The sequence below is a fragment of the Dasypus novemcinctus genome, chromosome 10 (genome assembly GCF_030445035.2).
Source record: "Dasypus novemcinctus isolate mDasNov1 chromosome 10, mDasNov1.1.hap2, whole genome shotgun sequence".
Taxonomy (NCBI): Eukaryota; Metazoa; Chordata; class Mammalia; order Cingulata; family Dasypodidae; genus Dasypus; species Dasypus novemcinctus.
Genome location: NC_080682.1, coordinates 76401510 through 76423189, shown reverse-complemented (window position 1 = coordinate 76423189; position 21680 = coordinate 76401510). Strand labels below are relative to the sequence as shown.

Below are 21680 nucleotides of genomic sequence, written 5' to 3'. Positions count from 1 at the left end.
TTGCTTTAACTGTGCCTTTCCCCAAACAGATTGGCCTAAAGCACCTCACCCATCTTTAGCCACCCCCTTAAGCCTGCCTTTCCTAGAGGGTCTAAAACCCAAGCACCCATTTTTTTTCTTTTCTGTGGTACTGATCTGAGAGTTGCCTTCAGTCTCCTTACTGGCCTACCATGCAATATACTTTCTTTTCTCAAAATCCTGATGACTCAGTACTGGTTTCTGTGTGCATCTGGCAATCGGACCCTCTTGGTGGTATCAGATGCACTATTTATTATTACTTGATAACCAGAGCAATTATTAATGTGGCATATATATATGTATAAAAATATATACATATATACATGTATACATATATATGTATAAAAATACATATATTTTTGGATGTTATATTATTTAATCTTCACTAACAACCCTGAGGTGTATATAACACCTATTTTTATAGATGAGTAAAAAGTCTCAGAGAGGTTTTACCAATTGGCAGATACAAACTTCCAAACTAGCTTTGAGGCTCCAAAGCTTCTCTTTCCCAGAGCCACGTGTATCTTTGAGCCTTGGTTTCCCCAGTTTTCAAATGAGGGGTTTGGAATAGATGTCTGAGTTCTATGAGGGGTAGGTGAAGGGGAAAGAAATATGTCTGCAGATGGGTGTGAGCAAAGGTGGAATACACGCAGCAAACTACAGTGACGGATAGTCCAGCCTAACGGGGATGGGGTGAGGTTACAAGTGCAAATAAGATGCCCGCCTGTGGGCGAGAAGGGCCTGACTACAGGCTCCGACCCGCCTGGTGTTGCCGGTGCAGGCCTGCGGCTGAGGGAAGCGATCCCTGGGACTTTGTCCCTGTCTGGGAATAACACCTCACCAGCCAAGCCCTGCTTCACAGGCGTCTCTGGGAAAGCTAGGGAAGGAAGAGGCGCGGCCTCCCCGCCAATGTCGCAGAACGCCACGTCCCTCTTGGATCACCCTCCCCCGGCCTCGCGCTTCATGCTCCACCCCCCCCCCCCCGCCCCGCCTACTTGCTGGTCGGTGCGGCCTGGTCTTGGCCTCGGCCAATTAATGTCCTCCGCGATCCCGAGCCGGGCCAATCAGCGGCGGCCTGGAGGCGGGGGCTGTCGCCATGGCAGCCAAGAGGCGGGCGCAAGTGGTTGGCTGCGAGACAGAGGAAAGCGGCGGGCCCCGGGCTGGAACCACTGGACTGCGCGCGGTGGAAGCTCAGCAGGCGGAGCCTCGCGGGCCGACTCGGAGCAAGGTAAGGCCAGGGTCTCCAGGTCGGTGCGGGTCTGCACGGTGGAGGCCTGGGCGCGTTGAGAGGAAAGGCTCACGTTTCGCCTGCTTGCCCGGCAGTGTGAGGATGGCAGGGACCGCAGTGTGGGCGGGCATGGGTGGGGAGGGGGCTCCCAGCTGGAGCTCGAGGCGCGGGGACCTCTCCTCTGCTGCACTCGTTGCAGGGTACCTAAGCTTTCTCCGAGGTGGATGAGGGAGGTGGGCTCTTGGTGGGGAGCAGGCAGGGATGAGGGCAGCACCGGGACCGAGCCGGAGTCCTGGCCTTGGCCCCAGGGCAGGGCGCTGGGCGAGGTAGGTTCCCCCCAGTGAGGAGAGTGTGCCCACCAGTTCCGGGCTGTTGCACACCACTTTTGCGCTGCCGAGCGAAGCTAGGCCGGTTAATCCTGCTCCTAGGCTGGTTCTGTTAAGCCAGAAACCCTTGACACACAGGAGGGGAGAAAGTTCCTACGTATCGTGGTGTTGTTTTCTCTTAAATGACAGATCATCAGGTGCGAGGAGAGCCCTTTCTATTTGAGGGGGGATGAGAAAGCGATACTTCCTTGTTGCACCTGTTAAGTGGTCACTAAGTGAGCAAATGTGGTTATTGCGGTTGGTGCTGGCAACTGTTTTAGGATGGCAACTGTTTTACAGTATTGAGAGAAAGAAAGGAAAAACAGCACCCGAACCATCATTCTGATTTCTGGGACACAGACCCTCTTGAAATTCTCAAAGTGTCCACTAAACTCCTAATTGGATAATGTGCATTTTGCACGATTGAGTAAGAGCTACCATCTAAGCCTTTTATTAAGTCTTTTCGGTCCATTGAAGAATATGATAGATTACTTATTAACTTTCATTAAAAAAAAAGGGGGCAGTGGTGGTAAAATGGTAATATAGCTGATGGCTAATTTTGTTTGAAGGAGATTTTCCCTATAGGAAAGTTTAAAGAATTTATTAGATAGTTACTCTTTGGAATTGGTTAAAAGCAGTATGACTAGTGGTAGGTTTGGATCAGATAATCTATAGTTTACAACCTATTTAATTTATTTCTTAAGGCCTTCCCTGGTGGATTCTGTTAAATAACTGGATTCAGTTAATATCTAAAATCTTGTATCTTTTCCTTCATAGAAACTGTCTTTCAAGATTCATCTTTATTTAATCTGAGTGTGAGTTTTTACTTTATGAAAAAAGTATTCAACTAGTGATCATCAGCTAATAGGGTCAAAAATTAAAATAAAACCATGGAAGTTTAGAATTAGAAATAAAATCTCTAATAATATTTACAGTCCTCACTCTTGGTAGTAGGGTGATCATGGAAACTTCTATTTTTTGTCTTGGTCTTCAACCTTCCATGATCTCGAACAACCTTTTAGTATGAGTCAAAAATTCATTTCTGTCACCTCTGGTTACTCATGCTGTTCTCCATCTATCCTAGTTTACCCATTTTTCTAGTCTTAAGCCCATGGTTGTGCTTACCCTTCCCTGATCTCTCAAGGTAAAAGCTGTTCATTCCACACATTTTGTATATACCCCTTTCAGGGCACCTTTCATCTAGTTAATTATATTCTGTAAATACCATGGAAATGGGAAAGCACAATTACAGCAATTAGGGTACCTTTCAGAACACTAGTTATTTTTTATGGGCACTAACAGAGCATCAGTAAAAAGTTCAGTATCAGTGTCTTTTTGTTTTATGATAGTTTACATATCTCTACAGTTATACCAAACTAATTTTGCTTTACTTGAGCTAATATTCAAATTGCTTTTTGCTTTCTAAGGATCCTTTAAATGCTGGAGGGTGCATAGTTTAAGTATTGGGTAACTGGAGGAATCAAGTCTGGGATTTTTAAATGTATTGAAAAAAATCCTTAAAATCCTCTTTTAAGTATTTAATAATTAGATTGACTGTATTTGGATGATGAACTTTTTCTAAACACTTGAAAGTCTACTAAAGGAAAATTTGCTACTTGTGGCTGAAACAGGGGTCAGGATATTAAGACCTCCAACTGATTGGATGAGACCCACCCATAATATGGAGGGTAATCTTTCCTTAAAGTCTCCTGATGATAGATGCTAATCCCATCTGCAAAATACTTCCAGAGCCACACAGCTAGGCCAGTGTTTAACCAAACAGCTGGACACCATAAGCTAGGCAAGTTGACATATAAAATTAACCTTTGCACACTTAAACGATTTTCAATCTAAAAAAAAATTATTTAAGCTATGATATGGTGAAAAGCATACTTCTTAGAGTTTGATGGCCAGATTCCAATCCTGGCTCTGCCAGATGATCTTGGCCAACTCTCTGGTGCTATTTTGTAACTTTTCTTATAAAAGCAGGAGGTTGAGCCAGATCACTTCAAAGATCATATCTGGTCCCAGAATTCTTTGAGTCTGAAATTCTAAAGCAATCTAATGGAAGTTGAGACAACAGTTGATACTTTTATTTTTGGCAGAGCTTTTCCACTTATTTTATTTTTCACCTATTTTAGTTATCTGAAGTACAGTATGTATAAATAATGAAGACTGCAATTTTTGTAGAAATGTTTATTGAGTGATACAGATAAGTAACAGTAGGTATTAGCAAAGACAGGACCACCTTTTGTGGTAGTATCTGAACAAAAGGAGATATAATGGTTTCCTTTACTGGTGTCCTTTTCTACAGATAAGGGCATGGGAGACTCTAAAGTCTATACTGATAGTCTTGATACAGGAAAGGATTGCAGTCCAGCTCAAGTGGAAATACACCTGATTATTTTGACCCTCACTGAGCCATTAACTCATTTCCAAAGGGAAAATAGGAGTTAAGCATTAGGTTACTTGTTGCCTTTGTCACTACTGTCATGCAGAAGCCAGAAGCCGTTTATTTTTCTCCACTCCTTTTTGCTGTCAGGTTCATGACATTGACAGTAAGAAGAAGCCAATCCAGGTCAGGTCTCCTGGCTCAGGGCAGTGCCTGGGAGGAAGAAACCTGGTTCTCTTGCAACAGAAAGAGATTGTGTTCCTCTTTTGTTGAATGTATTTCTTCCTTTGGCCTTCAGCTGTATCAGAACTTCCACTATGGTAATACTCAGAGGAGGGCTCTAATGGCAGCTTTTCAAAAACAGACATTTAAAGGTTGTCTTTCGAACTAGTTTCTTGCTTTTAGGTGTTTTGCAGATTTTCATTACAGGTACAAGAGGGGAAGATCATTAATATTTATTGACGATCTACTCTTGTCATGCACTGTACTAGCCACTTTGCCTTTATTCATTCTTGTTTTCATCTCATCAATAAACCTATGAAGTAGTATTAGCTTAATTTTATAGGTGGTTAGTATTCAATCTGTTTGTTTTTTAATGCTGTTGTGTTAGTAATTGTCCTATACCTTCCCAGCGTACAAGTTTATGACTACTCGTCTGCGTAGATGATTTTATATTAAAGGTAAATGTAAAGATGGAAATATGTGTTCTTAATATTTGAATATATCTTATTTGCTTATTTTCTTTCCAGACTGCTTAGAAATAATTATGTTCACCAATGAGTTTGCGTGTGAGCTAAATACCTTGTATTTTGTCAATAGGATTTCACAAAAATTTGGGTTATTTCTTGTTACTGATTCTGAGACTGGAATGAGGGTTTATTTTTCACAAGTAAGAGTAAAGCAAGATTCCAGTTAAGGATTTTAAGAAAAATTCCAGTTAAGGAGCCTCTCATTGCTGCAGAAAATAAGCTTTTAAATTGAGCCCTTAGTTATTTAAAGGGAAAGAGCTTTGGTATAACTTGGATACAATAAATCAATATCTCTATATACTCTATTTAATTGTTTTTACTTAATAAATATATCTCTCCCCCCACCACAGGAATACAATATTATTTAGTCCCCTTCCACATCATAAACATTCAGCACTTTTGTTTGTCTAGTATGTGATGAATGCATTCTGTGATGTGCCATTACCACTGTAATAAGGCTTAATCTATATCTATATTTAATATGCTTTTTAATTTCACTTTTATACTTTTAGAACTTCTTAAGAGGCAGTTTTTGGTAAAAAGCATTGGGCTAGAAGCCAAGACCACCTCTTCACTAATTTGACTTTGTGCAAGTCATCTAACCTCACTGGATCAATAGCCTCATCTCTAAAGAGGAGATAAAAATCCTTTACCCGTCTGAAGGTAAGTGCTCAGTTAAGAATTGCATTTGGTTATAAAAAAATAGAAACAGAAAAGCAGAAACAAAAACAGAGACTTAATAATAGGGCCTTAAACACACAATTTTTTTATTTTTGTCTATAAATTAATTCTGGGAGTAGGCTTCATGAAGTCATCAGGAACCTAAGCTTCTTACAATTGCTTAAAATGCCGTTCCTAAGGTTTGACCCTCATCCTCATAGTCCAAGGTAGCTGTTAGAGCTCTAACCATCACAGCCAAGTTCCAGGCAGCAAGGAAAAGTCAAAGAAGCATGTATCCTCTCCCTTTAAGGAGTTTTCCTGGCACACAGCTTGCTCAAATGGCTATAGCTCTACTACAAGGGTAGCTGGGAAATGTAGCTGGATGCATGGCTCCTCTAAATAAAATTGGGCTTTTGGAGGAAGGGGAAAATTGGATACTGGCAGGCAAATAGAAGTGTCCATCACAGCACAGACCTTTTTCTCTTTTTTTCTCTGAGATTCGTAAATTATGATAATCACTTACAGAAGCTTCAGTAATTTGCCATGGCTAGAACTTTATGGCTGACCATTGTCTAAAGAAGGAAATAGTTATCATCTAATAAATTATGTTTCTGTTTTTACCTTTATCCCATAGTTCGATTTCTGTCTTGATTGGCTTCTTCTGGTTATTTTTACAAGTCATACATAAATGCTTATAAAACGATTTGTGGATATTTTAAAAAGATAACATTTATTAAGGCACTTGTTACATGCAAGGCCTAAAAAGACAGAGATAAGTTGCCCCAAGGACATAATTTCATGATCATCAGTAACTAAATTTATGTTGAAAACTATTTCCATCTTAAGATACATTTAAGTTCAGTATGATCACGTGAGAGTCATGTTTGTCTTCCTTACTAGTTAAATTTTTGTTTGTTTTTTTTTCATTTTTAAAAAAATTTTTTAGATTTATTTTATTTATTTCTCTCCCCTTCCCCCCCCCCCCCATTGTCTGTTCTCTGTGTACATTCGCTGTGTGTTCCTCTGTGTCTGCTTGCATTCTTCTCATGCAGCACTGGGAAACTGTGTCTCTTTCTGTTGCGTCATCTTGCTGTGTTACCTCTCCGTGTGTGTAGCGCCACTTGTAGGCAGGCTGCACTTTTTTTTTTTGCACAGGGCGGCTCTACTTGTGGGGCGCAATTCTTGCATTGTGGGGCTCCCCTATGTGGGGGACACCCCTGCATGGCACGGCACTCCTTGCGTGTGGCAGCAGCAGCACTGTGCGTGGGCCAGCTCACCACACTGGTCAGAAGGCCCTGGGGATCGAACCCTGGACCCTCCACATGGTAGGCAGATGCTCTATCAGTTGAGCCACAACTGCTTCCCTGTTTGTTTTTTTATAACCAGTTAACTATTACCTGTCTTTTTAAATTTATTTTATTCTCTCCCCTTCCCCTCCATTGTGTGCTGTCTGTGTCCATTTGCTGTGTGTTCTTCTGCGTCTGCTTGCATTATCGTGTGGCACAGGGAAACTGTCTCTTCTTTGTTGTGTCATCTTGCTGCGTCAGCTCTCTGTGTGTGTGGCGCCACTCCTGGGTGGGTTGTGCTTTTTTCATTTGGGGCGGCTCTCCTTGCAGGGTGCACTCCTTGCACGTGGGGCACCCCTACATGGGAGCACCCCTGCGTGACACGGTACTCTTTGCACACGGCAGTACTGTGCGTGGACCAGCTCACCACACAGGTCAGGGAGGCCCTGGGCCCTCCCTATGGTAGGCTGATGTTCTGTCAATTGAGCCACGTCCGCTTCCCTATTTACCTGTCTTGAAATTTCCTCTTCCTATTAGCCCTTGCTTAACTTACTTACACATACCTATATTTTATTTCCTTCCAGAGTTTTCTTTGTAAATATTATGAAAATATACTTATTCTTGTCTTGTGAAATGGTTATTGCCACTATTTCTGTAAAGAAAGTTAATTGAAATAAACAGTTTAGAGAAAAAGGAAACTGAAATTCAGGGAATGAAAATTGAATGGGGTAAGAATCTAAGACTGAATCAGTCTCTTAGGAATTTAAGAATGGTGATAAGGAGTAAATTAAGATTTTTATTTTTATAAAGTGTATTGGTAAGTTTGCAAGCTTTTGCATTTTTCCTTGTACTACTTAGGCATAATTCTTTTGCTACTAGTGCTTCAATTTCCTTTGTTTCCCCATCTAGATTCATTAATCCAAAATAAACCAAATAATTGAGAGTCTTATGAGTATAAAAATAGATTAATTTTGTTTTTAAGAAACATTTAGAAATACGTCACCTGACAAAATATCTATTGGCGGAATACTATTTTAATGTGTATTTTTTAAATTACCAGAGATAGGATCATATTACACATTATTTTGTAAGCATCTTTTTCATGTTGCAGTTGCTTATGTAATTGGCTGTCTTCCACATTAGATTGAAAACCCTATGAGGGTAGGGACCAGGTCTACCTCAGTTTTGTATTCCAGCATAATACTTGGTATATAGTGGGTACTTAATAAATGTTGAATTAATAAAGACACATAGCAGATTAAAGATAACATAATTCAAATCAATCTTAAGTTTAAAAGGGAGAGAAATAAAAGGGAGGGAGAAAAATATGAAGGAGGAACAGAGACTCTTACAAGGGAAGAGAGAGACTAGTCTCAGGTTATTCATTCCTTTTACCCCAACCCCCACCCCTACCCCTGGACTAACCACTTCCAGGATCTCGCCCCCAAATCAAAACAGGAAACTGCCTCAAGTGTGCTATGTATGTGTGTATGTGTGCGCGCGCAGCAGTAAACTTAATCTGTATAACTGCTGTTAAGTATCAAATAACTAAGAAACCTGCCTCAGTATGAATAGGAATTTTGATTTAGCAGAAGCAAGGGAAGGGGGACATAATTCCCTTTATAAATTCCCTTGGGAATTTGGGGATTTAGGGAAATTATTTTGTATCTGTTGAATACTAGGAAAAGCTCAAAGTCTCTGTTTACTTTGTAATTTTGCCCGAGTCACAGATTCATTTGGGGGTCAGTGCTTTCTATGCTGTTGTGGGATGACGGCGTGATTTCAGATTTCACATCTTCCTACTTTGGAGAAGTAAATTATCAGCCTGTCCAGGTTTGGGTCAGTGTACTGCTTCAGCCTAGTTCAGCTCAGTGCCTCCTCTTTAGGTCTCTCTCCTTGTTATGAAAGAAGAGGGGGACAAAGGAAGGAAGGGCATTCTTACTGTCCACATAATGGCAGAAAAGTAGGTTAGTCCCCCCTTCCTCCCATTGCTTCTCCTTATCCTTCATCTCTCCGTATTTTGTATGGATATTTGTATATTTTCCAGCTCACGGGAATCTCAACAACATATTTCTGACAAATTTGACATAAACTGGTATTTAAACAGACTTCTGTGTCATTACTTTTCTACCTAATGTGCTAGAACACATTCCGTTTCTTCTATTATGATAACAGTTAACATTTATTGAGGCCTTATAAAGGAGTAGAATAACTGTTTTAATTAGCTTTAGACTTCACTAAATTAATTATTTTACTTATTTCTATGATAAACACTAAAACAACAGAAACTAGTAGAGGAGAAAGTGTATTAAAAAAATATTCATCAATCAAAAACAAAGAGGCAAGAAAGAAGAGGAAAAAGAACAGTAAGTAGGCAGAAAAAATAGCCCAGTAGAAGGTGGTAGATTTAAAATTCAAGACATGATATTTCATCCACTCTTAAGACTGTATATCATTGTATACATTATAGAAAGAATGTTGCCAATTAAACTGACACTGTATTTTATCAATTGTAATTCTATTTTATGCTTATTGAAAGAGCTTTTTTACACTCATTAGACATTACATAATTTTTTCTCACATCACTTGTGTGTATACATGAGAAATTTAAAATGAAATGAACTAGTTAAGATATTCCTAAGTCTTCTTCATGTTCTCAGTCTCAGTCTTTTGAAACACTTTTTTATAAATTAAAATTGTTAATATCTATGTTTTTCCATATAGCATCGCTCTACTATGGAAAGTGGAATTTTCTTCCTAGCCTCTGACACCCATTTTTTTAGCATTTATTTAATTTTTTATTTCTCTACCCTCTTGTTTGCACTTGCTGTGTCTTTAGGAGGTACCAGAAACTGAAGCTACAACCTCTGATATGGGAGGGAGGCACCTAATTGCTTGAACCACCTCTGTTCCCTGCTTTGTTATGTTTCCCATTATGTTTTTTCTTCTTGTGTCTGTTCTTGCATCATCTTGTTGTGTCAGCTCGCTGTCCTGCTCCTTTTCTTTAGGAGGCACCAGGACCTCTGCTCCCTGCTTTGTTGTATCTCATTATGTTTTTCTTCTTGTGTCTCTTGTTGCATCATCTTGTGTCAACTTGCTGTGCCTGCCTGTCATGCCAGCTTGCTGTCTTCTTTAGGAGGCACCAGGAATTGAACCATGGACCTCTTATGTGGTAGGCAGGAGCTCAGTTGCCTGAGCCACATTCATATCCCATGATACCCATTTTTGCAAGCTTCGATGTTGGTGCTTTCTTGATCTTAGCAGAAGATGACAAAAGCAAATTTTCAGAATCACATTGTTTCTTTAAACTGCCCTTAAATGGATGTTGACTTTAAATGGTTAGGGGTTGCATTTGTCTAGACATGGCATCAGGAGTAACACCAGGTTGTATTACTTTTCAGCCAACCTGTTCTTAACTACGCAGATATATAGCCTCAGAACTACACTGACACACCTGGCAGATTAGGTAGGGCTCTTGGACATTCACAATAGATTTAGCCAGCCTTCTCTTACCTCAGCCATTATCCATCCTTTTTTTTTTTAATGTATACAATAACATCTTGGTAAATTATTTTGTAGTTTAAAATTCATTATGGCAGCAACTTTGTCCATAGACATTTTTGTGTAGCATTGCAGGGATATGCTAATTCTAAGCCATTTGCATGATATTGATCTCTAGCACCTTTAACATTAGTGTATCATTTCAAGGCATGTGAAAGAACATTTGTATTTTGCCAGCATTTTCTATTTGATAAACTCTTTTGTATTTTGCCAGCATTTTCTATTTGATAAACTCTTTTGTTTTTTTCCTCATTACATGTTGTTGGAATCTCAAACACTGAAAGTTTCTGACAAATTAATGTTGGCCTTAATGATACATGAATCACCACATCAGCCTCAGGTTCCTTCCTATGTTTTTTAAATTTATTGGAGACATTGTCAATTTCTGGTGCCTTCATTGCATTGTTTGTTTGCTGATAAGTGATCTTTGGCATGTATGTAAATTGTAATAATATTGCCTACTTGTGAATATCATCCTATCTAAAGCACTAAATTGTTCCTTTAGAAGAAAATGTAATGTTTCTGTTAATCCTCTAATATCAACTATTAGCTTTACTAATATCAGGTTCTTCACCATGCTTATAAAACAGTTTTTCATTTCAATGCCAAATCATAGTTTAATATTTTTGAAGACAGTCTGAAAAAAAGAGAGACATTTCAATTTCAATACTCACTTGTGAAGTACCAACAATGCAAACAAACATCTGAAGAGATGACAGTAAGAATAAAGTTCATGCATGGCAGTTAGGGATAAAGCCTGTGCCAACCATAATTAATATTGCATTAATTGAAAGACATGCTCTAATTTTTGAGATGTTAAACTGTGGAAGAACTGTGCCTTTTAGATTTAAGTACAGTTAACAGTAATTTGATTAAATATGAACAGAGAAAATAAACTCCAGTTAAAGCACAAGGACTCTCAGACTAGATAAAAACAAAACAACAGCAAAAAAGCTGCATATATTTTATTTGTTTATCTTCCTTTTGGGCGGTGCCTAATCATTTGAGCCACCTCCACTCCCTGCTTTGTTGTACCTCTCATTAGTTTTCCTCCTTGTGTCTTCTGTTGCATCATCTTGCCGTGCCAGCCTGTTGCATCAGCTTGGTCTTGCTTGTCTTCTCCTGGAGGCACCGGGAACTGAACCCGGGACCTCCCATGTGGTAGGCAGGAGCCCAGTTGCTTGAGCCACATCTGCTTCCCACTGCATATATTTTAAATTATTTTTTGTCAGTTTATTGTTTGTCAGTCATTCTTAAATAAATTTGTCATTGAAATGTCCAGTAGTTGAATTAAATATGCTTTGAGGAGAGTTATTCTACTATAAAAAAGCAAAACAAAGCCAAGCAGTAGCTATAAACTGTTTATGAGCGATATATCTTAAAATATAAGGATGCAGAAAGATTAATGTAAGAGGATAGAAAGGAAAAAAAAGGATAGAAAAAGATCACTATAAAACAAAATAGACTTTAAGGCAAAGAGTATACTTGGAGATAAAGAAGGTTACTTAGATATGATAAAAGATTAAATCTATAAAGGTGGAAGATCTTGCATTTGTGTGCACCTAATAACATCACTTAAAATATTTAAATAAACCATTGCCTTTTTAGTAGTTTTAGAACAAGCACACAAGTCATTAAGAACATAGAAAATTGGAAAATTATCAAAAATTATAAAACGTGGCTATTATAGAAGATTAATGATGGCCTGTAAATTTTCATTGATTGATTGATTTTTGAGGTACCAGGGGTGAGGGATTGAACCTGGGACCTCGTACGTGGGAAGCTGGCGCCTAACCACTGAGCCACATTGGTTCCCCTGATTTGGCTTCCTCGCCCATTTCGCTTCTTGTTTGTTTTTCTTCCCAGAAGGCTCTGGGGCCCCAACCTGGGACCTCCCATGTGGGATACAGGTGCCCAACCACTTGAGCCACATCTACTCCCTGTATTTTTTTGATTGTCACAATTTATTTTATAACCTTTTTTAAATCTATTTTTCATACTTTAAAAAATTGATATATAATTCATATGCCATAAAATTCACCATTTTCAAATATACAATTTACTTTTTTTTAGTATATTCACAAGATCGAATAATATTCTAATTTTTAAAAAAGATTTATTTATTTATTTATTTATTTATTTATCTCCCCTCCCCCCCCCCGCCCTGGTTGTCTGTTCTCTGTGTCTGTTTGCTGCATCTTCTTTGTTTGCCTCTGTTTTTGTCAGCAGCATGGGAATCTGTGTTTTTGTTTTTGTTTTTAATTCATTTTTTTAAATATTACATTCAAAAAATATGAGGTCCCCATATATCCCCCACCCCCCTCACCGCACTACTCCCCCCATAGCAACATTCTCCTCCATCATCATGACACATTCATTGCATTTAGTGAATACATCTCTGAGCATTGCTGCACCTCATGGTCAATAGTCCACATCATAGCCCACACTCTCCCACGTTCCATCCAGTGGGCCATGAGAGGACCTACAATGTCCGGTAATTGTCCCTGCAGCACCACCCAGGACAACTCCAAGTCCTGAAAACACCTCCACATCTCATCTCTTCCTCCCATTCCCCACACCCAGCAGCCACCATGGCCACTTTCTCCACACCAATGCCACATTTTCTTCGATTACTAATCACAATAGTTCATGAATAGAATATCAGTAAGTCCACTCTAATCCTTACTGTATTCCTCCTTCCTGTGGACCTTGGATTGGTTGTGTTCATTCCACATCTATGTCAAGAGGGAGCTTAGATTCCACATGGATGCTGGATGCAATCCTCCTGCTTTCAGTTGTAGGCACTCTTGACTCCATGGTGTGGTGGTTGACATTCTTTACCTCCATGTTAGCTGAAAGGGGTAAGTCTAATAAACCAGAGTGTAGGAGCTGAAGTCTGTTGAGGCTCAGGGCCTGGCTATCATATGGTCAGTCCAGAGATTCAGATCCCCTGGGTATATCTTAAACCCCAGCACCAACTACAATTCTGGTAAAGTAACAGGAAAGGCTTGTGAAAAGAGATCACATCTGAGTCCAGCTCCATCACACAGAAACACCAACTCCAAAGAAGGGCCAACTGACATGGCAGTGTACTCCATCTGCCATGACCATAAAATCTGTGGGTCTCTGTAGCCCTCAGAAGAACCAATACCTGGGGTTGTATCTACTTTATCTGTCTCTGGGATTCTGCTCAGGTGTCCATAAGGGCAACCCCTCTGATAACCTCCTGGCTCTTTTCTAGAGACTCATAGTCATATAAACTCATTTGACCTTTCCATTTCCCCCTTGATTTAGATCAAAAAGCATTTTTAATTCCTGTATTATATGTAGACAGAGATATTCTGCTGGTCTGAGTTGACCCTTTTATTCAAGGTCATTTTCTAGTTACATCATCAGCTGGTACTTGGTAGTGATCCCTTGGCGCCAGGGAGGCTCATCCCCGGGAGTCATGTCCCACAATGGGGGGAAGGCAACGAATGTACATGCTGAGTTTGGCTTCAAGACTGGCCACATTTGAGCAACACGGAGGCTCTCAGGAGGTAACTCTTAGGCACACTGCTGCTCTAGGCTTTGTTCTTATTTCAGGTGTACAGGCTCACAAGCATAGTCATTAATCATTCTAATTTTAGAATGTTTTCATCAGCCCAAAAAGAAACCTCATACACATCTTTTATCCCCACCCCTCACCTCACCCCCTGGCCTTAGGCAACCACTAATCTATTTTCTGTTTCTATTCCGAACATTTCATATAAATGGAATCATATAATATATGACCTTTTTTTAAAAGATTTATTTTATTTATTTCTCTCCCCTCCCCTGCTCCTTCCCCACCCCTCCCCAACCCTTCTCCCATCCCTCTCCCACCCCTCTCCTACACCAGTTGTCTGCGTCCATTTGCTGCGTGTTCTTCTTTGTCCGCTTCTGTTGTTGTCAGCGGCATGGGAATCTGTGTTTCTTTTTCTTGTGTGATCTTGCTGTGTCAGCTCTCCGTGTGTGCAGTGCCGTTCCTCGGCAGGCTGTATTTTCTTACGCACTGGGCGGCTCTCCTTACAGGGCGCACTCCTTGCGCATGGGGCTTCCCTACGCAGGGACACCCCTGCATGGCATGGCACTCCTTACGTGCATCAGCACTGCACATGGGCCAGCTCCACACGGGTCAAGGAGGCCCAGGGTTTGAACCACGGACCTCCCATGTGGTAGACGGATGCCCTATCCATTGGGCCAAGTCCGCTTCCCTAATATATGACCTTTTGTGTCTAGATATATTGGTTATTATTAATCAGTTTCATTGTATTTGATTTTAAAACAAGCAGGTATCTCATCAAAAGTCTGTCTTTGTCCTCTAAAATTAACAAAATATAAAATATTTTGGTTTTTTAAATGTCAGTCACAATTCATTGTTTCATTCCTGCAAGAGTTAAAAGTAAATCCAGAATGAATGAAAGTCTGACCATCTCTAAACTAAAATCAAGGAAGAGCTTTGTGTCTACGTCCACTGAAGCAAAGTATAAATTTTTATTTTTTAAGAGAAGTTGTGGGTTTTCATAGAAAGGAAAAATGTACATCAAATGCAGGGTTCCCATATACCACCCTATTATTTACCCTTTGCATTGGCATACTGCATTTGTTACAAATGATGAAAGCACATTTTTATAATTGTATTATTAACTATAGTGCATGGTTTTACTATGTTGTACAGTTTCATGGATTTTTCTTTTTAATATTTTTTCTAGTAATGTATGTAACCTAAAATTTCCCCCTTTAACCACATTCAAATATATAATTCAGTGCTGTTAATTACATTCACAATGTTATGGTATCAGTACCACCATCCATTACCAAAACTTTTCCATCACACCAACCAGAAATTGTACATGTTAAGCCTTAGCTTCCCATTCCCTACTCCCATCCCATCCCCTGGTAACTTGTATTCTGGATTCTGACTCTGTGAATTTGCTTATTCTAATTATTACATATCAGTGAGATCATTCGATACTTGCCTTTTTATATTTGACTTACTTCACTCTACCTGATGTCTTCAAGATTCATCCATGTTATTGTATATATCAGGACTTCATTGCTTTTTATAGTTCTGACTCATGTATTTAAGTTTTTGATCCATTTTGTGTTGATTTTTTTTTAAAAGACTTATTTACTTTATTTTTCATTTTTTATTTATCCTTCCCCCTTTTCTAGTCTGTCTGCTCACTGTTTACTCTCCTTCTCCAGGAGGTACTGGGAACCAAACCCGGGACTTCCCATATGGGAAGCGAGTGCCCAGTGGCCTGAGCCACATCCGCTGCCCACAGGCTGTGGTGTCTGCTGGCTTGTGGGATCTGCTCTCCTAGGCATCTCCTTGCTACAGCGGGTGTGGCATCTAGCTCATTGTGGTGGGGTATGGCATCTAGCTTGTCATGATGGGGTGCAGCATCCAACTCACTGTGTCAGGTGTGGGCATCTGCTTATCTTCTTTAGGAGGCACCAGGACCCAAACCTGGGACCTCCCATGTGGTAGGTGGGTTCCCATCTGGTTGAGCCACATCCGCTTCCTGTTTTTTTAATATGGTGTGAGATAGGGGTCCACCTTCATTCTTTTGCAAATGAAGATTCAGTTTTTGCTTTTCACTCTGAACTCCCTTTAATATTGCTTGTAGAGCAAGTCTAGTAGTGGTAAACTTCCCTGTCTGGGAGTATCTTGATCTTTCCCTCATTTTTGAAAGAAAGTCTGACTGGCTATAAAATTCTTGGTTGGCACTTGCTTTCTTTCAGAACTTAAAGTATTTCAACCCACTGCCTTCTTGCCTCCATGGTTTCTGATGAGAAATTGGCACTTAATCTAATTGGGACTCCCTTATATGTACATACATACACACCACTTTTCTCTTACAGCTTTCAGAACTCTCTCCTTTGCCCTTTGAGTTTGACAGTTTGTTCAGAATATGACAGGGAGTATTTTATTCAAGTTTATCCTACTTAGTGTCCTCTTGGCTTTGGATGTGTATATTCATGTAATTTTGCTAAGATTGGGAAATTTTCTGTCATTATTTCTTTGTTTATTCCTTCTGCCCCCTTCTCTCTTTCTCCCTCCTTTGAGATACTCATAATGCATATATTGGTATATTTGATTGGGTCCCAGAGTTCTCTTAGGCTATTTTCCCTTTTTATAATTTTTTTTCTTTCCACTCCTTTACCTGACTCATTTCAGTTGTCTTGTCTTCAAATTTACTGATTCTTTCTTTTGCCAGCTCCAGTGTTGAAAAACCCTACTGGAATTTTTCTTTTCAGTTATTGTGGTCTTCAACTCCAGTAGTTCTGTTGTTTCTTTTTTAAAATTTCTGTCTCTTTATTGAGATTCTCACATTGTTCATTCATTGTTTTCCTAATATCCTTTAGTTCTTTCTCATATTTTCTTCATCTTCTTGGGCATACTGAGGATCATTTGTTACAAGTCTTTGTCCGGTATATTCACAGTCTGGTCTTCTTTTTTGATAGTTTCTGGATTTTTATCTTCTTCCTTTGGATGGGCCATCATTTCCTGTTTCTTTCATGGCACACTGAACATTTTAAATATTTTAAAGTGTTAATTCTTGGATTTATTACCTGAGATATCTGTTTCTTGAGTTTGTAACCAGTTGGTGATATGAAAGAGATGTTCTTCAATCTCAAAATCAAGCAAACCTAATAAAAAAACACCTTTTACCATCTTTCAAATTGGCTTTGCATTGGCTGGTGCTGTCTGTCAGAGTTTAGCTCTCCTATCAGGAAGCTCAGTCCCAGGAGAATAAGTGCAGGGCCCCCTGTCTTTTCTGGGCCGCTGTCTTGTCCTGGGCTTCTGCTTGCCAATGGCTTTAGGAGTGCCCCCTCTGCTTCCTAGGAAACAGACCTTCTTGCTCTTTCCTGGATGCCTTACAGTGTTCTCCTGGACTCTGGAGTTTCGAAATAGTTGATGCAGACAGTTCTTATCTGTTTAATAGGTGTTCTGGTGGAACTTCCTACACTGCCATTTCCCCACAGTTCTCAAGGTCTAAACTTGATCAGAAGACTTAACATTCCAAACCCTGTATCCAGGAAAGTGAAGCTTCCCTGGCTTTACTTCTCTGTGTTTTATCTATATATGAACTTTTTGGATTAATTTTTGTTGTTGTTATTTTTAATCTTTGTATCCCAGTCCCCATACCTGCTACTTGCTCTACCAATGTAATTTTTAAAAAACAAATCAATTTTATTGATACATATTAATAAAACATACATATCATCCAAAGTGTACAATCAATGGTATTTGGTATAATCACATAGTTGTGCATTGATCACTTCAATCATTATTAGGGCATTTTTATTATTTCAATAATAATAGTAAACAAAAAAACAAACAAACAAGAAAATTCCTTACTTCTCAATCTCTCTATGCTTCCCCCACTGTATATAGCTGCTCTTTCTGGCTATTCTATCCAAAGTGTATAATCAATAGCTTTTAGTATAATTACAATGTTGTACATTCATCATCTCAAAAATTTTAGAACAATTTCATTATTCCAAAAAGAAAGACTCCACACCCCTTAGCATTCCTTCCTCAGACCTACATAACCATTAATCTCATTTCATCTTTATAGATTGGTTTATATTTACATTTTACATAAATGCAATCAGACAATATGTATTACAGTACTCAATGTCTGGTCCTCTTCACATAGTATAATGTGGGGTTTTTTTGTCTGATATTAACATTTTGTACTATTAACTTATATTTGTTCAGCTTTAAAGAAAAACAGTCTTATATAAGTAAGTCTACCCATATTCATATTTCACATAATATATTTAGTTCATAATAGGGCAAGCATGCAGGATTTATCCTTTTGTGCCTGGTTTTCTTCACTCAACAGAATGTCCTCCAGGTTCATCCATGTTGTCGTATGCTTCATGGCTTCACCCATGTAATTTTAAGTGGGCTGAATAAGCAATCTGTAGCTTAAAATAATTTGTAAATGGTATAATTTAATCTTTCCATACAATTGGTATGAGTACAAGCAATTTTACTGATATTTCTTTTTTTTTTAAGATTTATTTATTTCTCTCCCCTTCCCCCCCCCCCGCCCCGATTGTTCTCTGTGTCTATTTTCTGTGTCTTCTTCTTTGTCTGCTTCTGTTGTTGTCAGCGGCATGGGAATCTGTGTTTCTTTTTGTTGCATCATCTTGTTGTGTCAGCTCTCCGTGTGTGCGGCGCCATTCCTGGGCAGGCTGCACTTTCTTTCACGCTGGGCGGCTCTCCTTATGTGGCGCACTCCTTGTGCGTGGGGCTCCCCTACACGGGGGTACACCCCTGCATGGCACAGCACTCCTTGAGCACATCAGCACTGAACATGGGCCAGCTCCATATGGGTCAAGGAGGCCCGGGGTTTGAACTGCGGACCTCCCATGTGGTAGGCGGAAGCCCTATCCCCTGGGCCAAGTCCGCTTCCCTCTCTGTGTCCATTTGCTGTGTGTTCTTCTGCGTCCACTTGTATGATCAGGCAGCACTGGGAAACTGCGACTCTTTTTTGTTGTGTCATCTTGCTGTGTCAGCTCTCTGGGTTTGCGGTCCCACTCCTGGGCTGGCTGCGCTTTTTTCACGTGGGGTGGCTCTCCTTGTGGGGTGCACTCCTTGCACATAGGGCACCCCTACATGGGGGCGCCCCTGCGTGGCATGGCACTCATTGCGCCCATCAGCTCTGTGTGTGGGCCAGCTCACCACACGGGTCAGGAGGCTCTGGGGATCGAACCCTGGACCCTCCATACAGTAGGAGGATTCTCTATCAGTTGAGCCATGTCTGCTTCCCAAGATGTTGCTCTTTTGTTTCAACTTCATTACATCCTACATGATTTCATATTTTACTAACCTATTTGAAAACTTATTGAACAAAAAAACCTATTTTTGACTATTGACTATGGTGAAATAATATTTAATAAGGTTAAGAGTATATTTTTAGATAGTCATTTGTCTCTTTTCTCTTTTAATCAACTGATGTCCATAGAGCATATTTATTTCCAAAATTAGGCTAACCCTAACCCATACATCATATTCAGAAATAATTTTGAACCTATAATATACTCCTTTCCTAAACTTGGGCTTTTTTTTCTTTTCAATTTCAAGTCACTCATTACCATTTTTATTTGACTTTTTAAAAAATTTAATTTAATTTTGTTTATTTCTCTCCCCTTCCCACCATTGTCTTCTCTCTATGTCCATTCACTGTGTGTTCTTCTGTGTCTGCCTGCATTCTTGTTATGTGGCACTGGGAAATGGTGTTGCTTTTTTTGTTGCGTCACCTCTCCATGTGTGAGGCTCTCCTTGTGGGGTGTACTCCTTGCTCATGGGGCATCCCTAAGCAGGGCATAACCCTGCATGGCACGGCACTCCTTGCACAAGGCAGCATTGTGTGTGGACCAGCTCACCACATGGGTAAGGAGGCCCTGGGGATCGAACCCTGGACCCTCCTTATGGTAGGTGGATGCTCTATCAGTTGAGCCACAACTGCTTCCCCTATTTGACATTTTTTTTTTTTCTATTTGACATTTTTACCACTTTTCATGGTAATGGTTATACTATGTAAGCAATTTAAACTTTAAAAGTATGTTTCCTTGCCTCTTTAACTTTGGTTGAAAAACTTATCTCCCTTTTTTTTATTTTGCTTTTATTTTAGGCATTATTTTTGTTTGCTTGCTTTTTTGCGTGTTTTGTGTTTTCTTTTTTATATTTTAGGCATTATTTTTCATAAGTAATAATCTTATTATTATCCCTTTTCCAGAAGTCTTTTGTTGTATTGAACTTCTTGCGATTCAATATTCTATTATTGTGGCATTGGGAGTACATACATATGTGTGTGTGTGTGTGTATGTGTATATGTATATATAGTAATAAAACATCTTTTCAGGACTTTAATTATTCCCTTTTTTTTCCAGATGTGGTGGAGGACCTTCCTATTACAATATTGCTTTCTTTTGGTTACATGTCTATTTACTGCTTTTGAAGCTATACCTATAGATGTAGACAAGACAAAAGTAAAAAATACTCAACCTGTGGAAAGTGCAAAGATAGAACCACCAGTAAGTGAAATGATAAAGATAATCCTGTGGGAAAAAGTATAGCTAAAATACTGCTAATACTTATTACTTAGAAAATTGGGCATTTAGGAACTTTTCTGAAGTAGCAGTGGAAAGAGTATGAAAAAGCATATGATTGATGTTAAACAATTTCATGTAGTTAGTAGGTTGTATAGAGCATAGAATTAATTATAATACATTTCCAGTGTAGAACTAACAAGAAAACATTGTTATATTCAAAAGAGAAACAGATGGTAATGAGTAGAGACAGGTAACAATGGGGAAAAACATTATTATAGTAAGTCTTCATTGTCTAAGCCTTAAAGGAATTCTACCTACAAGTAACAGTAAAAAGTGTATTAGTTCTAAAACAAAACTCTTCATGAGAGTTTTGAATTTTAAATTGTGAGTTCATTGAATCTCAGAGCTTTCTAACTAGACTGTTAAAGCTATCAAAGTAGGTCTTCCTCACTGCTGTTTTGTTAGGAATTATTTTTCAGGATTGAGTTCTCTAGATGCAGGTAAGGAAAATTTTCAGAACGCATTAGTTTCTTCCTTAATTTGAAGGATACTGGACTTTATTATGATGAATATCTCAAGCAAGTGATTGATGTACTGGAAACAGATGAACATTTCAGAGAAAAGCTCCAGAAAGCAGACATAGAAGACATAAAGGTAAGCACAGGTAATTATTCAACAAACATTTGAGCTTTCCAGAGTCTGAGCTAAATACTGGGAATACAAAGATGAGACTCATTGCTAGCCCTAAGGAATTCTCAAGGGATAATCATATCCATAAATAGTTATTAGGATGAATACATGATGAGTGTATAAAATATGGTGATAAAGCGGAAGGGCACGTAATCCAGTATGAAGCAGTGGGGGACAGTGGGGGGTCATTCTTTCTGGTGGAGATATGCCAATGCTTAAAAGTGTAACTAAGAAAAGGGGAGGAATTAGGAGGCATTTTAAGCATAGGCACAAGGATATAGAGACAAGAAATGTATAAGAAACCAGAAGTAGCAACTATTGCTACTATTAGCAACTATTGCTAAAATGGAAAGTGAAATCCATGAGTGGCCCAAGATGAGGTTAAATAGATAGTATTGAGTTAGATGACAGAGGGACTTGTATATTAGGCTAAGGTGCTTGGATTATGATCTGAGAACAGCAGGAAACTATTCAAAGGATTAGAATAAGTTAGGTTCTGCTGTTTTAATGAGAAGAGGTAATGGACCATGTCTCATGTCCGTAGGGAAGATTTAACCCCTTGCCTCTGTCCTAACAACTCTTTTCGACATGATCCTAGCCCTAGACATAATAAAGAAAGAAAGTTGTAAAAAC

General features: G+C 39.3%; 1 protein-coding gene across 1 annotated transcript in view; it reads left to right on the top strand.

The window, feature by feature from the left end:
* Positions 1-1125: 1125 nt before the first annotated feature.
* NUCB2 (nucleobindin 2) overlaps positions 1126-21680 on the top strand; it is a 43188-nt gene continuing 22633 nt past the window's right edge. The window contains exons 1-4 of the mRNA XM_023582796.3: positions 1126-1246; positions 5265-5415; positions 20196-20339; positions 20904-21011. Coding sequence (XP_023438564.2) covers positions 20196-20339; positions 20904-21011 — 252 coding nt within the window. The 5' untranslated portion in view covers positions 1126-1246; positions 5265-5415. The remainder of the gene's footprint in view (positions 1247-5264; positions 5416-20195; positions 20340-20903; positions 21012-21680) is intronic.